At 41.1% G+C, this 20,521-nt stretch overlaps 1 protein-coding gene across 1 annotated transcript; it reads right to left on the reverse strand.

Moving 5' to 3' along the window:
- Positions 1 to 1,739: 1,739 nt before the first annotated feature.
- LOC310799227 (meiotic recombination protein REC8 homolog) lies at positions 1,740 to 19,017 on the reverse strand (the record flags this gene model as incomplete). The annotated part of the gene is made up of 11 exons (XM_083661801.1): positions 1,740 to 1,874; positions 3,159 to 3,252; positions 5,309 to 5,348; positions 6,627 to 6,711; positions 7,381 to 7,442; positions 7,706 to 7,745; positions 11,962 to 12,070; positions 12,386 to 12,461; positions 13,781 to 13,923; positions 14,713 to 14,781; positions 18,962 to 19,017. 11 exons carry the CDS (start codon positions 19,015 to 19,017, stop codon positions 1,740 to 1,742), a joined length of 909 nt encoding a protein of 302 aa, XP_083517927.1.
- Positions 19,018 to 20,521: the final 1,504 nt, after the last annotated feature.

The raw sequence follows: 20,521 nt of genomic DNA on the forward strand, positions 1-20,521 counted from the left end.
GAAAAGCTCAGGGTGAAGCATACTGTAGCAGTGGGATACTAACAGCCAGTGGGGCCGCTGAAGAGCTGAGCAGGAGTGGCGTGCCTGGTCACAAAGGGCAAGTCCACCAGTACCTGCGACTGAGAGCAAGATCGAAGAGTTAGTTTGATGGGACATTTTCAAAGAAGATTTCTGATTTATTTGAGAGGATACAATGCAAAGAGAGAGGGGGAGGGAGAGAGAGAGAGAGGGAGGCATTGATTGTGCTTCAGAGGAAATTAAAGAAATGGTAAGGATGAGAATGTTGAAGGATATACATAGTACACACACACACACACACACACACACACACACACACGCACACACATCAGGTCCATAAATAACACAATTGTCATCATTTTGGCTCTGTACACCACCACAATGGATTTGAAATGAAGATGTGCTTTACGTGCAGACTTTCAGCTTTACTTTGAGAGTATTTACATCCAAATCAGGTGAACAGTATAGGAATTACAACAGTTTCTACATGTGCCCCCCCACCCCCTTTTTAAGAGACCAAAAGTAATTGGACAAAGTAACATAATCATGCAATCATCCAATGGGTTCTGAAGCATTTGACTGAATATGAGCAGATAATATTGTCCGAAACACTTGAGAATTTATTCTGCTGCTGTCGTCAGCAGTTGCATCATCAATAAATACAAGAGAAGCAGTTCCATTGACAGCTATACAGTACATGCCCACGCAGTATGTATTATACATACATTATATACATACATACATACATACATACATACATTATATATGTATTATACAGTACATGCCCATGCAGTATGTATTATACATACATTATATACATACATACATACATACATACATACATACATACATACATACATTATATATGTATTATACAGTACATGCCCACGCATGTATGGCTGTCAACGCAAATGGAACTGACCGTGATCATGATCATAGAATTGATTCCCTTGCATTTATTGATGATGTGACTACATTATGTTAGTTTGTCCAATTACTTTTGGTCTCTTAAAATGTAATTTTGGTCCCTTAACATGTAATGTAATTCTTACACTGTTCATGATTTAGATGTAAATACCCTCAAATTAAAGATGGAATTCTGCAATGAAAGCACATCTTGATTGTTTAATTTCAAATCCATATATATATATATATATATATATATATATATATATATATATATATATATATCTCCTCTCCGCTCCCCCTGCTCTCTCCTTCTCCCCCCATTCTCCCCTCTCCCCTCCCTCTGTCTCTCTCTGACATAAGATTGTTCAACCATGTTGTTATTATTATTATTATTATTATAGCTAGATTTAGCTAGACATATTCTCTGTAAAGCCCCCTGCGACATGCTTGTGAGTTAGGGCTATACAAATAAACTTGACTTCACATATACTATGTGTATATGTGTGTCCATAATGCTTTTCTATCTATGTGTGTAACTTCCCATGTGACTCTGTGTGTGTGGGAGAGTCACGCGTGTCGGCAATCGACACGCGTTGGGTTAAGCCGATCTAAAATAAAGGCTTTTTAAGTGTTTTAGTGCCTTGGATTTTTTAGTAGGGCCCACTGCCTACTTTATTATTTCTTAAATTCTATTTTAATGTAGTGCATTTAACATTGAAAATGTGTAGATGAGTGAGACCCTGTGTCTGTGTGTGTGTGCGTGCGTGCGTGCGTGTGTGTGTGTGTGTGTGTGTGTGTGTGTGTGTGTGTTTCTATACCATGCTCCGTGTCTCGGCCAGCGGGTTTTGAATCTGCTCTCTAAAGGCGTTGTCAGATATCTGGGTCTCTGCGTCTGCAAAGACCAGCTGACGCTTGCGGCGGGGCTCCCTGGGAGGACGAACAGCCACCTAGTGGCAGGGTGAGGGAGACAGGACTTCAGCGTTACATTTGAACACTTTTGAGTCTTGAAGATGCCATCACACTCATGCTCACGGGAATACACCTGCTGGAACTTATGAGATGACACACACATGCACGCATGCACGGACACACAGACACACACACACACGCACACACACACACACACAAACCAGAGTGTTTTCAATAGGCAATGAGAAGTTCACGAGTCACATTGTGGAATGTAAACTTAGGCCACGTTTAGACCACAACACAGTCCCTGCATAAAATGGAAAACTGTTGTTGCATTCTGGCCTATTCCGCATTTATACACAGTGTTTGTGATAACGATTCATGTGCAGACTGGAGCCGCAAATGTCAACACCAACTGTGAGCAGCGTCAAGTGAGCCAGAATAAAACGGAAACTTCTGTTTAGAACCATCACAATAATGGCAATTAAATAAAGTAATAGTAGATCCACTTTGCAACATTTTTTTGTTTGTGATCCGAAATACACAGAACACATAGAATACAGACAATTAAAAGTCCATTTTAACCCGTAGTGAGTCGACTGTTCAGTTTTTTATTTACCAAGTAATCAATTTTCGCTTTTTTTTTAAGGTAAAACGCCTAGCTTCCTGTATTCTGTGAATTATCCACATCATAGAGTGATACAGAAGTCAGTAATGGTAATAAACTGTTGCAGATTGGTTGCATTACAGAATATAAACCCAGTAAAGCCCTATGATTTTTTTTCTTCTTTGCAGCACTTGGGACTTGAGAAAATCAATGCATCTGGCCGTGAGTTGTATGGTCGTTTAATTAATTGAGGTTAACGATTAGATAATTTAATGTAAATAGGGGGCAGTTATTGCCCATTATGTATTTTTAGCAACTCGTTAACAGACTCTGATGTCATGATAGTTTGTTGAATGTCAATGCATTCACTTTATGCCATTAAGGCTATATTGATAGGCTAGTGAATGCTCGGACTATTGTCTTCCATGCATGAAGTGGAGCTGTGTCGTCAGTTTTGACAAAAATTGCCACTTTACATTTTTTGCGTTTTCAGGCCTACGGCTTACTGACTTTTGTTGTATCGAACAAACCGGATGGTCACCCATTCACACACACATTCATACACCGAGGGCAGCAAACTGCCACGCAGGGTGCTGGCACGGCCATCGGGAGTAATTTGGGGTTCAGTGTCTTGCCCAAGGACACCTCGACATGCAGACTGGATGCGCCAGGGATCGAACCACTGACTTTCTGATTGATGGACGACATGCTTTACCTCCTGAACCACAGCCGCCTCCTGGGCAAATGGCGGGGGGGTCATCTCCTTGGCAACAGTTGCCGGGGTAACTTCCATAGGCTCCTGGTCTGGCCTGGTAACACATAATTATACACAGATTATTGTTACCTTCACCAAACCTGTTTCTCTGTTGCACAACACAAAGTGTGTTGTCACAGCTGGGTGGAAGGTTCCTTTGTTTGGCTACTGGGCCGTCCATGTAGTGTTGCAGTACTCGACACTAGTCGTCTCGGACTCGCCCTCCCTCGGTCTTGGTCTTGACTCGTCTTGGACAAGCCGGACTCTGGCTTTTATTTCAAGACCAGTCAAGACCACAACTGCAGTGACATCATTACCTGTCTGTGTATTGTCTTTTTTTTGTACTGTGATTGGGTGTAAAAAGAAACATCCTCCCTTCAATTGCAACCAATAACTTTGCAGTTTGAAAGTTTTCCCACTGAAACCACTCACCTCACGTGCCAAGGAAGACAACACAAGGAGACAAGGCACGGAAGAGCAGAGCAGTGGCTTCAGAGATCTCTTCCAAATCATCAGTCATACCACTTGCTTATTCCAGTGGTTCCCAACCTTATGGTCACGAATTCAGAATGCATTATTTGTCCTCCGTATTTCTTAAATTGAGATTTTCAAGTAGGCCCTGAGTTGGAAAAGGTTGGAAACCGCTGGTGTAAAAGTGAAGCTATAATTAGAGTCATGGTCTTGAAAATGGTCTGGCATTGGACTGGTCCCAGTCTTGGTCTCGCCCCCAGCTCCGTCTTGGTCTTGACTCAGTCTTGGTTTAGGTGGTCTTGACCACAACACTACAGTACGTCAATGGCAAAGTGAGATGTTACCTATATCAACTACATTTCTGGGGACAGAGGGGAGCAATGAGTGATGACAAGATATTATTATTTGGTCAATGTGACAAATTATGGGCCTCTATCTTCCGACAGGCGCTATCTCTAAATAGCGCTTTGCGCACTGTTTGCGCATGCCTTAAGGCACGGAAGATAGCGTTCCGCCTTGCGCCGTCCGCCAGGTGTTCTGCCGAGTTTTGCTCCACCGCCGAGCAGCAAAAAAAACATCCCCACCTCACGGGAGCTACTTGTAATGATTTATACAGAAATGTAACTGATTCAAAGTGATATAATTGTCTGGTAGACGCAACCTCCCTGATTTCTAAGTTAAAACAGCCCCGAAATATGTTGGGGATGCAATTCTCGGCGGGCACGTTCACGGCACCTGTCGCAAATTAGAGCCGTGCCAATTCTGCCAAAAATCATCTGCGCCCCAAAATGCCTGCGCAAACGGGATTTTGGCAGTCTTAACTACCAGAATTATTCACAGGCGTGGCCAGGCAAGGCTGGGCATTACGTCAATCAAAACCAATCAGATTCCTGTCTCGCAATGGTTGTTTGCGCGAGGCATGCAATATGCTGTAATTCTCTCCATGCGTAATAGAGTGTACTCACTCGTGCAAGGACAGAGGGAGCTTATTGACAGATCGTCTGTGGTGCCAATGACCCTTCGGGTTATGAAGGTAAATAGCCTATGTCCATTGTCCCACAAGTGTTCTTCTCAATTTATTTCCCTCTTTGCGATGTGATAAAAGTTTCTCAGTGAGTTATAGTTGATTGCCTCACTGAATTATCTGCTAATACTCAATTTTAGTAGCATAATTTGATGTCTTGGCGTGGCAAGGCTGTGCTTAATGACATATCCACAAGGAATTCCACTTTCCACTCCGCAAATACCTCTCTGTGCTGAGAGCGCAGCCGTAATCTCCGTGCAGAGCACCCAGCGCAGAGGTATTTGCGCATAAGAGGTCCTTTTCAAAGCTCTTAGCGCAAAGTAATTGCGCGCTGCTGACGATAGGGTAACGCCATCTATCCCCACATTTTAGCACTGAAACGCCTGCTTTGGCATGGGGCAGCCAATGCCCAGTACAATTATCACAGGAATGCGCTTGTGTCCGCCCCCAATTTGCATTGCGCACGGCGTTAAACGAGCGCAAACGCAAAATTAGCGCTTTTGGGAAGATAGAGGCCATGATGTTATCCATTTTGCATATTTTCCTGTCTTTGCTGCACACACTGTGAAATGAAATGTAAAGAACTAATGCTAATATGCACAAACACAACACTCACTGGGCATCCGGCTGCCTCTCTCCCACCTGCTCGTCCTCATCTGTTACACACACACACACACACACACACACACACACACACACACACAGACACACACACACACACACACACACACACACACACACACACACACACACACACACACACACACACACACACACACACACACGTGTAAATAGTGTATGGACACACACCCAAAGTGTCAAAACATATAAACAACACATGGACACACAGATACAGAAGTTCTCATTTGCCCTGAGAGAATGATCTGGTGTGTAGAAAGCTTGCTAACGGCGATAAGATTTTAAATTGATTTTTATTGGCAAAGCAGATCTATTAAGAAATAATTATTTCAATTATTAATTTACTGCTGTTTTAATGAAGAAAGGGAATTCACTCAACACACAATATTGACATATTTTCCTTATGCTGATGGCGCTGTCTTTTTTGCTAAGGAGAGGAGGCAGTCCAAGCTCCCCTGATATGAAATGGGGTCCCCAGAAAATAAACGTTTCAGGTGACCCCTGGCTGAAAAGGCATGAATGACAATTGCTTTTATTACCCAATTATAAGAGTGCCACAATGAGTTTGGCCAGGTTGACCGGTGCTGACACGTTTCAAGACAGTCACACAACAGAAGACAATGCAGGAGCTCCCATTTAGTGTGGACAAGACCTACTGCATGTAGGCCCATATGAAATATTTTATTATTATTATTATTTAGCATTTTGCCTTTATTGGATAGGACAGTAAGCAGACAGGAAAGGTGGGGGGAGAGAGAGGGGATGACAGGTGGCAAAGGACCACAAGTCGGATTCAAACCCGGGTCTGCCACGCAAAGGACTAAGCATTTGTGGTACGCGCTCTACCGGGTGAGCTACCGTGCCCAAAATCCGTTTTCTTTTTTTCCAAATTCTGTTTTGTCTATTTTTATTTTTATTTAGGGGTTAGGATCGTTCTACACAAGACAGACCCCCCCCTCTCAAAACACCCCAATCGAAAACGGAATAGTTTCTCTAGATCTATTTTATAATTATAAAATTATTTAGGTTACTACAATAATTAGGTCTACTTTTGATCATTTGGCCTATTTTTTATCCATTTCAGCCAATTTATGGAAAATTCTGCAAATTCCATGTTTTACATTTTTATTTTTATGATCAAATTCCATGATTCCGTCCATTTTCTCTGTTTTGCGGAAATCATATGGCCCTAAAATAAATCATTAGATTAAACATAAACACACTAAAAATACACATTCAAAGTTTATCATTCAGAAATGAAAGAAGTTGCAAGACAGAAACACAAAGACACACACCTCCAGGGAAGAAACCCGGTTCTGCTATCAGCATGTCAAGTTCTGTATCCGTCAATTCAGGAAGTTCCTTGACTCCGTCAAAAAGCTGATACAGGATAAGAAGAGAATGACAGAGAGAGACGGGGGGGAAGGGGCAGAATTATAGCGAAATGAGTGTGTGGATATCATGATACAGGGAAACAGAGAGTTGGTTAAATGTATAAAGAAAATGAATAAAATAATGAAAATAAAGATGGGAGGAGAAAAAAATAAATGTGCGCAGGCGAGACGAACGTAAACACAAAGGTGGTTGTAAAGAATACCTCCTCATACAAAGGGGCAGATGAGAGGACACAGAGGACAAAAGAAATATAGTTAATTGATGTTTGTATCTCTATAAACAGTACAGTGTGAGTGCAGGCTGATGTAGTGGAGTCAGCTCTTATCAAAGCAAAATGGATTTGGTCAGCTGGTGATGCTTGTGGAGGAAGGGCGGGGAAGGTAACAGTGTGTAGAAGCACAGCTAGACTTATTCCTGATAAACATGTTTCATGCGTGAGAGAACATCCCTCTCCTTCCTTTTGACTGTGGTCAATCTGTCAGGGGTCACACACTTCACTCCCCTATTCACCTTATGTAGCCCCGCCCACTTGACCCAGTTGTGTTACGACTTCCGTAATGGCTGGTAACGCAGCCGAGCTCACTGATCCACCAGGGTGCGCTGCTGTGCCTAAAAATGATTAAAAAAGATTCCCTGGACTCTAACATAATTTACCTCATCAGTGCGGCGGATAATCGGCTCTGTGATGGTGATGGCAGCCGCAGGGGATGTGTTAGCTAGTTTCACACAGCAGCAGGACATGGGAGACATACAGATTTAGCACTAGAATGAGGTAGACACGGCCATGAGTTTCACCACACTTGAATGATGCGTTATGATAGGAAGTAGAAAACAAGCTGGGACAATGACAAAAACATGGAAAATGTGTTGAATATGTCTTTTTTGGGGTCACAGAATAGAACTAACAACATTCTCATGCTGAGTTTGAATTTTCAAGAAAATCCACTTTGACCATTCATATAAACCCTAGACAGATTACCTTGGGTAGAGAGGTCTGAAGCTGACACTTTCATCCATCCCTAGGAATAAACATCAGTAAATATAAGCTGTATGGTACAAGCACAGATTCATAGTGTGTGTGTGTGTGTGTGTGTGTGTGTGTGTGTGTGTGTGTGTGTGTGTGTGTGTGTGTGTGTGTGTGTGTGTGTGTGTGTGTGTGTGTGTGTGTGTGTGTGATAAGCTTGTTTCAACCTCTTGGATGATTCAGGAGAATGAATTGAACAGCACCAATACTGCCTTTTCACAGCCAGAGGCAAGCTAATTGCGAGTTTGGGGTTGTTAGAAAAAAAAGAGAGATTCAGAACAAATCTGTTTTTGTTAGATAAATCTACCGTAAATTCCGGACTATAAGCCGCACCGGTGTATAAGCCGCACCTTCAAAGTTGACTATTTTTTTCTTATATAAGCCGCACCGGACTATAAGCCGCGGGTGTTTTAATGTTTTTTTTTTTTTTTTTTTTTTTTTTTTTGGGTGTTTTAATGTTTAATTACCATATGTAAGGGTTCATGCACAGAGGGGATTGTAGAGGAAGCTCCCATTTATTAACATTTCAACAAAACAACATAACACAACACAACACCACCTGTGTTGTTTTTTACAGTGCACACAGTGTCATACAGTGTGGTGAAAAGAGGGCAAGAGAGGAAATTAAAACTTATTATAGTTATATAGGATTTATAGTTAGAAAGAGTGCTAAAAAAGAGAGTTTTTTTTTTTTTTTTTTTGAAAAAATCCATAGATAAGCCGCACCGTTATATAAGCCGCAGGGGCCAAAAAAGCCCAAAAAACGGGGAAAAAAGGTGCGGCTTATAGTCCGGAATTTACGGTAATTAACTTACTTTGATTCTATGTGTAGAAAAGGCAGAAGATCAAATTTATCTTCTTTGATTCCTGGCAATGTGACATGTGGGCCTCAGTATTGAATTGTAATATTTGGGAAACTCTGATAGCCTGAAACTGAACAAGCACAAATGCTTAAAGGAACACTCCGCCCATTTTCAACCAGCTTTGTATCATTAGAACATCAGTAGTATATCAGAAAACTGTAAACTGTTTTGAAGTCTGTCATTTAATTTGACAGTTATTGAGTGTTAAAGTGTGGACCAGTGACATCACTGGTCCACACTAACTCAAATTAATAACTCATTAACTCAAATCAACTCTCAATAACTGTCAAACTAGATGAATGATGAATAGTTTGACAGTTATTGAGAGTTGATTTGAGTTAATGAGTTATTAATTTGAGTTAGTGTGGACCAGTGATGTCACTGGTCCACACTTTAACACTCAATAACTGTCAAATTAAATGACAGACTTCAAAACCGTTTACAGTTTTCTGATATACTACTGATGTTCTAATGATACAAAGCTGGTTGAAAATGGGCAGAGTGTTCCTTTAAGTACAAAACGGAATCTAAATATAACATTCTCTCATTTGCATTGTGAAAGTCACTGTGCGGCCCAGTTCAGAGACCCTTTTAAATCTCATGATTTCATATTGTTGTACTAATTATAGACATACAGTATGGGAGGCCTCGTTTGTTAAGATTATGTTGCTGAACACAAAAGTCGCTGTTTCATAAACTTTTGTTAACCACAGACCTTATTTCATGCATTGAACCAGAATCCCCATACTAAAATCCCATTGCATTTGACACGTATGAGACTCATTCCTGCGGTCCTCTATTTGGTATATACGTACAAAGAGGCTAAACATGTGTCGTGTTCAACACATCAGTGTGGCGAGTTTGGCTCGACGTGTGTGCTACTTTTCAACAACATAATACATTTGATACACTAGTTGGGTTTCCATCTAAATGTATCACACACTGTCATTGAATTCTCAGAAAATCAGCAAAAGAAAATGCGAAATAATGTGCGTTTCCACTGCTATTATAGAGCGGTCAATCACCTCATGTTTGAGGATGTCTGCCTCTGCTGATCTGCCTTTATTAGATATGACAGGTCAGTAGGCAGACAGGAAGGGTGGAGAGAGAGAGAGGATGAGATGCGGCAAAGGACCTCGGGTGGGATTCTAACCCGCGTGAGCCTCCGTGGTATGCGTGCTACCAGGTGAGCCACCAGGACGCACCAAAACATCTACGTTGATCATTTAAAGTTTCTTGATGATCTACAAAGGTACATAGACCATGAGCTGCAATTTCTAGATTACCAGGTGGCAGTCTTCAACTCAGCAACATAACGTTATAATCCACAGAGCAATTCTAGAAGTGAGTCGCATTAAAATTAATCTCAGTCTTCTTCAGTTTAAACACACCACGGCGGTCTAAAAATGTTCCTGTTTATTTACCATTATTTACCTTCAACTGTAGCCCTATTTAGTGTAGGCTACGCCGACATACATGAAACTGCGTGGTTTTTGAATAGAGAGACGAAGGAAGATTCGCTTCATCTGTTTCCACTGCATTTATCGCAATTACCATTTATCGATTACGCCAACTTTTCCACCTTCCCCAAGCGTGAAAACCTTTTTGCGATAATTGTAGTTTTTTCCGCATTTTACAGCATTTCCACTCAGGTTTTTTATGCGCAAATTGAAAATGTGCATAAAAACAGGTGGATGGAAACCCAACTAATGAATAGAGCTGGGTATTGGTTCAAATTTCAAGAATCGATTCGATTCCGATTCACAAGGTTGCGAATCGATTAATTTCGATTCGATTCGATTCGATCCGATTCCGATTCGATCAATTTCAATATTGATTTGGTTAGTGATACCAAAACGTGTTTTTTGAGCTGTACCCTGAATTACATGACTGTCCAGTTATGTAACACAGGGGTTCCCAACCAGCCAAGTAGATACATGGGGAAAAAAAGTTGCAGACCTGTTGTCAATTTTAATGGTTTTAGTTACACATATATTTACTCACCAGGTGGTGACAAAGGGTAAATAACAGCCTTTTCATCTGTCAATAAAGACACTTTCACAATTATGCACAGTGATTTGATTTCAGCCTATATAATTTCTAAAAGTAGATATTAATGATCAAACATTTCCATTCATGTAGCCTACAGTATTTATGTTTTTGTTTCAACTACAAACATAAATAAACGTCAACTTGAAACTATGTTTCAACTACCACACACAGCATAATATTTTAGCCTGTTTATTAAAAAAAATAAAAAATAAAAAAAAATTATAAAAGAAAATCGATCTCTGGACATATGAGTCGATAATCGAGGATTAAAATAAAAATCGATTAAAAATCGGAGAATCGATTTTTTGAACCCAGCCCTACTAATGAATGCATGAAACAATGCTTCCTTTAGGACAGGAGGGTTTGGGTTTACTATATCAGCTGTATTTTATACTGGAGGAGATGGGCAGCTTCTTCAGACAAAAGACTGGGCCAGACATTCAACAGTGTTGAGATGATAGGCAAAGAGGATTTTTAACTGTGATTGTTTATGAACTTTTAGAAATAAAATATGCTTGGATAAGAGTAATTGATTATTGGTCTGGTATGCAACAAAGAAGAACTAAGGTATTTCCCAACATTTGATCAAATTACCCTGGAAATGATCTAAAATGCCCCCAAAACAAGGGCAACAAAGAAAAGGCAAATAGCCTGTGTTAAAAAAAAATCCTACCCTGGGACTGGCTACAGGTACGTTTGCTCTTTGTGAAGTAATGACAGGTATAAAGTTGTTCACAGAGAGGAGGCGACACTGTCAACAAACTGTTAAGAAGAGAAGCATTTTGAATTCACAGCCTAAATACTGTTGAACCAAATGGTCTAAACGAGGAACTAAGCCTCTCTTGTTATTTATAACCTGTACCTTTCCATTGGGAGAAACTGTTATTTGTGCCTATGTATTTATATTCTATTTCTATTCTATGGCTTATATTATATTGTTATTTATAAATGTGGCTGGCCATTATAGCCTACTTCACTGTGCTGTTTGAGTGCTATTGGCTCACTGGGTTTGGGCACCTCCCATCCTTAGCAGCCAATGACGGACTGCGATGTGTATTGGGGAGGCTTTTTAAAGCAAGTTGTTTTGCTTGTCACCCTGTTTGACTCTGATGAAGACGCAGCAGGCGTCGAAACGTTAGTCATTGAATAAAGCAATTTTCCAGTGAATCGTGTGCTCCAGGATCCTCTTTGGTTTGTCCATTGAACTTTTGTCAGGTATAAAGTTGTATTTGGTGTGTGGTTTGCCTGCAGTGTTTGACATCAATGCATTAAAGTTGTATAGGTGTGTAATTGTACCTGGTGTATTTGATCGGGGCTGGGCAACTCCTGCTCTTTCATGAGTCCGAAGCAGGGGTTAGCCTCCTGAGTCATCAGAACCATGTCAGGCAGGTCCAGGAGCAAAGGCCTGCCAGGTAGAGGGTGAGGGAGGGATACCAACGTTACAGCTCAAATCCTATGGAGCCCTGATTTAATTTTTACTTTGAGTGTTCTGCTCTGCATATTTTTCAGATGTGTGCTGGTGATTTGATTTATGAGAGTTAAAAAATAAGAAGATAGAAATGAGATTAATACAGTAGTAAGTAAGTCATTGTAAATATACAGGTCAATGTGGGGGGCAGACTATGTACAAGTGTGTTTGTGTGTGTGTGTGTGTGTGTGTGTGTGTGTGTGTGTGTGTGTGTGTGTGTGTGTGTGTGTGTGTGTGTGTGTGTGTGAAGACCTTTCAGGCTCAGCAATGTCAATGAGCGTGCATTTCATAGCAAGTGTCAAGCGGTCAATGGTCTGTTGAATCTCCTCTGCAAAACAGAAAAGGACAGGTAGGAATTGCACGGTCAAGATGTCTCTCACACAAATGAACACATATACATGTACACACACACACACACACACACACACACACACACACACACACACACACACACTTCATAATAAGTGCATTATTTCCTCTGCAACAGAAGCAGAAAGGCAGAGGCGTCACCCATGGGTCAACTTGGTATAAAATATACGACATGACAATGAAAGTAATGAATGTGACCATAATGACTCATCTATACAGAAGGCTGGTTCAATGGGAATGAAGCGCATGACATCCTCTCCAATTTTGGGCTCAAGAAAGCCAAATCGAAGCCAAAGTTTTTTCAGTTTTGACTGAAAGAATTATCCTGTTGATAAATTATCAAGGTTGCAATCATTTTCCTTCAAAAGCTACAGCTAATTTCTAGCGTTATCCAAACTATAAATGCCTGATGCCATATAAAGAATATTCATGTTTTTTTTGTCATATTCTTTGACCATATTCAATGATAATTATGTACTGTATGTGAAAGCTTTGGGATGTTCTGTTCTATTCTACAGTATATCAGATTCTGCAGCATAATTTGAACATTATGTGGATGTGTGATGCAACAGGCCCAAAAACACTGGAGCAGCTAGGGCTTACTTATTATTCATGGGACTCGCTTTTACCAGAAAACAGCATTTCTGAGATTTTTTTTTTTTTTTTACATCTTGTAGTTGACACAGATGTTAGGCTTTAATGTCAGATCAACAGAAAACATTTTCACTTTTCATTTCAGCCTAACATGGAAAGACAATTTACACAATAAAATAAGAACTGTTGTTATCCTGCATACCTTGCTGCCTACTCTGATGCACTGTATTTCTCAAAGTCCTCCATGTGTCTACAACAGTGCAATCACCACCTTGTTTGAAGCCAGCATTTAAAGCCAGCTCACTCACGCCCACTCCCTTGTTTCTACATGTGATTATGGTCAATTTAAATGAAACACATTTGGGTTTTGTCAGTACACAGAGAAGCAAACACCCTCTCCTCAGTCTACTCTTTCCGTTCCTTTCTTTAATCTCAGCAGGTCACCTAGTTACATTGAAGACCATGTACCTTGGAGGACAGGTAGAAACAAGTGCCACCCATCCTCTCCCCCATTTCCCTCCCATCTACCTTTCTCTATCAACTAGCAGGTAACATCTCTCTGTCCACTGTCTCACGGGCTTTATCTACAGTACCTCAGAAGACACACAACCATGAGCCAGCTCTCCTTTTATTCTCCATGTCTCTTCCTCCCACTCTCTCCTGTCCCCCTGTCTTTTGTCTCACCTAGCAGAAAGCCACACTGCTTGTGGTAGACGATGATCAGTCCATACTGCAGTTGAGCTGACAGGTAGAGAGAGAATCTCTCAGTCTGGTTGGGCTGCTGCACTGGTAGAACCTCAGCTGTCACATGGTCGATGAGGTGCTCACTGCAAAATTATAACAAAAAGGTAGAATGCCAACGCCACTTTACCTTGAAACGTTAAGTCATGCTATATCGTGTGACTTAATGTTTATAAACAAATAAACCTTGAAACGCTAAGTCACACTATATCACGTGACTTAATGTTTATAAACAAATAAACAAATAAACCTTGAAACGTTAAGTCACACTATATCACGTGACTTAATGTTTATAAACAAATAAACCTTGAAACGTTAAGTCACACTATATCACGTGACTTAATGTTTAGAAACAAATAAACCTTGAAACGTTAAGTCACGCTATATCCCAAATAATACAAAATGTTCATAGGCAGTGGCTCAAATAGAAAATTTATCTGCCATTTTCATACCAGCCACTTTACTTTGCATTCAAATCCTAGCTGTTGAGAAATTGAACACTAAGGTAGACTGCAAACTGCTTGTGAGCTCGGGCTCTATGAACCTTGGTGAAATTATGATTACAAAATGAAATGAATAAACAGTAGTAATGTGTAATAGTAATAGTAGTAGTAGTAGTAATAGTAGTAGTAGTAATAGTAGTAGTAGTAGTAGTAATAGTAATTGTGCTGCACAGCCAGAGAATGGTTAATTATTACAATGAAACAAACATGTGTAATGTGTACTTTTATTAGCCCAGAGAGTTGCCCACAATATCTTATATCTGGCCTAACGTTGCATCAATCACTAACATCACCAGGCTTACTAATGTGTGATCATGCTAGCTAGCTACATCTTCGCTATAACATGAATCATTTGGCTGTGGGTTTTCTTACCATGTTTGCAGCACATTGACTCGGAGAAGGTTTCTCCGAGTCAGCTTGATTGCATTGGTGGCTGCCAACCTGGAAAAGAAAACAAGATTGATTCATCAAGCTTTATTGATGCACACAGGTCCATAGAAAATACAAAAAAGAGACAAGACAGGACAAATGTAACACTGATTGATACATACAGGCTCTTCAGCCAGTGCTCTAAGCCTGGATGTGTATCAGATACATACATTGCATACATTTATACATTAGATTTCTTAAAACAGCATGAAAAGTGCAAAGTCCAACAGTGACAAACACTTCACTCACACTACACCACCTGGGTGTTTTGAGGAGTATTCTCATTGCATCATTATACAGTATGCTACTTGAAGCAGTATAGAGCAGAGTGCTATATGCTGTGAACAAAGACACCTTCACTCAAACTGAGCACATGTCAAACCTGCGCACAAGACTGTTGGCATGGGCATATATCCTGTGGCATTGCCTGTATGTGTCTACATCATCTGTCAACCAGGGGGGTTCCTCCGTATATAACCCCCCCCCCCATTAAAAACATGCAGAAGATCAGATCGTCATCGTCACCCGACCAGTGACGACAACATCCGAAGTCGGTCCCCGGGCGCTGTACGAGAAAAGCGACCACTGCTCCTGGCCTGCCCCCCGGAGGAAAGGACAAAGCCAGGATGGGTTAAATGCAGAAGACAAATTTCACCGGCCACCGTCAGCATGTGTGTGTTGTGGCCCTCCGTGCATGTGTTGATTGTAATCGTGTGACAATAAAGACGGGCTTGTCCGTCTGAAATCGTGTTTTTTCTTTTTTTAACTGATCAGTAATAAAATGCCCAAGATTTAACATTGTTACAGACCTCAAGATTATTGTCTGACAATTTGAAGTCAGGGAACTTTTGATATTTGTCCTCTTTAGTTCTACATATTAACAGTGTTGGGAAAGTTACTGAAAATTGGTAATTAGTTACAGTTACTAGTTACTTCTCTCAAAAGGTAATTTAATTACTTTAAAGTTACCAGTTACTTCAAAGTAATTAGTTACTATGGAAAGTAACTTTTGCGTTACTTTTAAAAGTCCGCTTCGATTGTTATTAATGCACACATTATGTTAGTGTTGCTGTGCCACAGTGTGGCATTGAACCTTCGCTTATTGGGGAGGCTTATAGCCTATCAAGGTCATTAGCCTCTGGGGCTCTGGCTGCAGCTCTCTCCCCGGACTAGGTCTGAGGATCAGAAACTGGGTAATCCTCTGAAGTTGTCCTTTATTTTCATGTCCTAAAGTAACTAGTAACTAGCCCAGTTACTATTTTAGTAACTGTAACTGAGTTACTGAATTTGAAAAAGTAATTAGTTAGATTACTAGTTACTGAAAAAAGTAGTTAAGTTACAGTAACTAGTTACTTAGTAACTAGTTACTCCCAACACTGCATATTAATAACACAGCATTCTTACCGGCATTGTATAGAATGTCATGCTCCACACCACAGTACATATAGCAATGAGCTGCTGTAGAGCAGCACTGCTCAGACTAAAAATCACAAGGTCATCTGCATACAAAATATGATTCACTAACAGATCACCAACCCTGCATCCAGTATTACAGGCTCTTAGCCATTCTGACAGTCCAACATCAATTCAACAGTGCTGGTGACAAGATTCCACCTACTCTTACCCCATTACTGACCCCAAATGGTGCAGAGACACTATTGCCACATTTAACCTGCATAGTCTGGTGGACGTACCAGTAAGCCAGAATTCTGACTATATGCCCAGGCAGCCCTCTTTGAGTCAGTTTGACAAACAGCTTTCTGTGATTGACACGGTCAAAGGCTTTAGAGGCATCTATAACACATGAGGACAGATGACTTTTGCCCTCTATATTTGTTTACAATTTCCTTTAGGGGAAATATACACAGGTCGGTACCATGTTTTGGTTTAAAGCCCAACTGCTTATCTGAAGAGTTAATACAATCATAATCCCTCAAGATTCTTCCGAGGACCTTGGACAGAATGCTGGCTAAAGCTATGGGCCTATGTCCAGGCTGCCAACTTTTCCAGCTTTGTCCTTAATAACAGGGACCAACAGAACAGATAACGTTGAATCTGGTAGCAAGCCACGAATCATAAAACCAGTTAAACTAATCGCAAGAAGGGAAGGAGAGCTAGCCTCACACTGGCATATTATTTCAAGTGTTCAGCAGTCATGTGGTCCAAGCCATACACTCTGTTATTGGATCAGTTTAGCATGGCTTGGTACACTTCATGTGTCATAATTCCTATTGAGTCATTACTCTCAATGTGGTCAGGCATACAGATCACTTTTGATACAGTTAAATAAGGAACTATATAATCAGGGCGCTCCCTACTCGCGCACAACGCACTGAGCGTAGGGCACCAAGTGTCACCCAGGGCATCATCCAGAGCAGGAATACCACGGTCAAACAGACGGTGGATGCCCCGCAGTTTGGTAATCAATGCCCCTTCTCAAATTAACTCTCCACACGGGCCAGTTTGGCATTTTTGAACTGGCCACAGTGCCTCCTAAAAAGAAAGTTGCGGGATCTCCTCGTTAATTACATGCGACGCAGTAAACAAACTCACGTTTTCCCTCAGTCATCAGTCATGCTGGACATCAGTACAAGTGCGAGATTCCTCCCATTCCCGCAAATATGTAACGTAGCCTACGTAAATACAGTGTTGTGTAGTGGAAGCCATCATCTTGCTCTATAATGATCAGAACGGGTGTTGTTGAAACTGAACATTTATTTCTTCAACATGCTGCAGCAGAAAGGGAGATAAACAGCAGACTTTTTCAGTCCATCTTGCGAGACACTATTTTCATAGTTAAGCTACTGTAGCCTACTTCCCTGCATAGGGCAGATACTTCCTTCTTGGAGTTTCAAAATAAAGCGCCTCTGCTTCTAACATGAAATAATTCAGGCATCTCAAAACATAAAACATAACGGAATTACTATTACCAGATTTCTCAATACACACACACACACACACACACACACACACACACACACACACACACACACACACACACACACACACACACACACACACACACACACACACACACACACACACACACACACACACACACACACACACACACACACACACACACACACACACACACACACACACACACACACACACACACACACACACACACACACACACACACACACACACACACACACACACACACACACACACAAGATTGCATTTGTGATTTTTTTCTTGGGAGGGGGTGTTTCATTAGCCTGACTCCGCCAGATGGGGGCGGCATTGTTCCACAAATTCACAATCCTGAAACAAATGTGAACGAACTCATCCATCTAGCAGCGTCAGGTTAGTGTTTCATTGGCACAATGAAAAAATGTACGCTAAAGGCACCCAAATGGCCAGCAGCGGCGCTGACTATAATGCTCTCGCCACAGCCCAGCAATAGTATCTGTAGCCTACCAGAGATGCCATCTAGAGTGGATGGTAACTGGATGCCTTACAAATGTTTAAAAGTATCACTTCTTTACAAAATCCAACATTATTATTGAGCAACTTATTGGGCATGGATGAAATGAAGCGAATGGCCTGTTAACAAGGACGCCGAAATGAAACCGCTGGTTTCAGCAGCCCGGCTAGCGGGGAAAAGGTTTCAGCCTGACTTTGGCGTTGCTTCGGCGGCGTATGGTGTGAACGGCCACGAGCTAGCAAGCTTCTTAAGCTGCAGGCCCTTGACCTGGGTCTGCCTGCCACAGCCCATAACTTAAAGGCATCACAGCTTCTGCATGTAACAGCGACATGCTCCTTCCATCCAGGCCTGATGTTAAATCCCTTATCTTTCACTTAGGACTTGGCTTGCTGCTTTCAGAGCACCCATATACATGATAGAGCACAATTACAATTAATATCCTTAGCACATAGTATCTCTAGGGAGATGAATGTTGAGATATCTGTCTGTACAAGCATAGTTAATAGTCTTCCTTGGTCCAGTTTATCTGTGTAATCAAGATACTACAATTTCTAGATGTTGCAGGTAGATCAACAACATTTATTGACACATTTCTAAAACTCGGCAATGCTCTTTTCACCAGCTAATGTTGGCTCATGAGCTAATCTGTCATGGAAACCTGCTTGCGGTTGCAGCCAAATTAAGTTACAGTAGTTAGCTATCAACTTTGTATGCACTATGCAAACTAGGCAGTAGGCAGCCACTTTGCTGTGAACTCACCAAACTGTAGCAAACGTCCCATAGTGGCGGCGGAGTCCTGCGTCGTAGAAAAACATGTTTCTGAGTCTGTTCCGAGAAGAAATGTCGTGATTTTAAAACTGTCTCTTCCCCGAATCCCCGTAGATGAGACTCCGCCCCTACTTTCCGCCGCCCAACCAGGTGCAAGAGATGGTATCTCGGCAGAATCACTGCTATGGAGACCAATCAGGTGCGACATTTATGGTCGTATCTGGGCAGCGTCACTGCCATGGAGACCAATCATGTGCGAAAATTATGACCGTATCTGGCCTGAATGGCTGCCATGGAGACCAATCAGGTGCGAAATTTATGATCGTATCTGGGCAGCGTCACTGCCATGGAGACCAATCAGGTGCGAAAATTATGACCGTATCTGGCCTGAATCGCTGCCATGGAGACCAATCAGGTGCGAGATTATAGCCACCAATCAGGTGCGACTCGGTGCGAGATCAGTATCTGAGAAGAATAACGCTGCGTTCAAGTCCTGGAAACTCGCAAAACCGTTCATCACTAGCCTGATATTCAGACTGAATTGTCAACTCGTAAAAACTTCTAAAAAAATACACAGCTTTGGAGTGGGCGTGGCTTCGAAGATCTGGAACCCAGAGTAGCCTATGGCAGTATAGTAGCCTACACCACAGTTGGAGGCTGAGAAGAGCCTGCCCTGGTGACGCGAGGTTAGTTGTAGGCTATTTAACCTTGTGATCAAGTAGCTAGATTTCACATTGTTTGTGTTAGTGTCCTCTAGTAAGAGAGTGGCGTCACTGGAGCACCAAAATGCGAGACTCATTAGCCAATGAACAGCCAGGAATGGGTCTCGCGCTACTTTTGCATGCGAAAATAAAGCCGATAATGTACAATTTGATTCATTTCAAGGGATGAAAAACCCTTTCAAAGTACAACACTGTCTATTTTGTTGCAACTCGACAGTGCTGCTTTTTTTACTCGAGTTCCACTTTCTACTTCCTGGAAAAAAAACTGGTCCATTGGAGTGAATGGAGATGTCGGAACTCTTCTATTATATGGCTCTGGTTTGTGTAAGTTCTTGATGACTCATAATAGAAATTCCACTTCAGAAATTTGATGTTTGACTTTCTTTTTCAAAAACCTTTATGGCTTGCTGACAAGGTTATTATAGTTAACGAAAACTAACGAAAAAACGAAAACTAGAATTGAAAAAACATGAAATAAACTGAAAAAAAAATAAAAAAATAAGCTTTACAAAAAAACGATAACTAACTGAAATGGTATTGTGTGTTAAAACTAACTAAAATTAAATAAAATAGGCTACATAATAAGCCTATATTTTGAGTGGAGATGAAATCTATTTTCCTATATCTATCATATTTTATGACCCTTTTGAATCTCACCCCTGACAAACACCCATATTACAAAAAAAAGAGGAAAGGGGCAAAAACATACTAAAACTAACACTAAAACTAATAAAAACTAAACTAAAACTAAGCATTTTCAAAAACTAAAAACTAAACTAAACGATCAAACCCACCTTAAAAACTAATCAAAACTAAACTGAAATTGAAA

This window comes from Poromitra crassiceps (assembly GCF_964638095.1).
Source record: "Poromitra crassiceps genome assembly, chromosome: 2".
NCBI classification, from domain to species: domain Eukaryota; kingdom Metazoa; phylum Chordata; class Actinopteri; order Beryciformes; family Melamphaidae; genus Poromitra; species Poromitra crassiceps.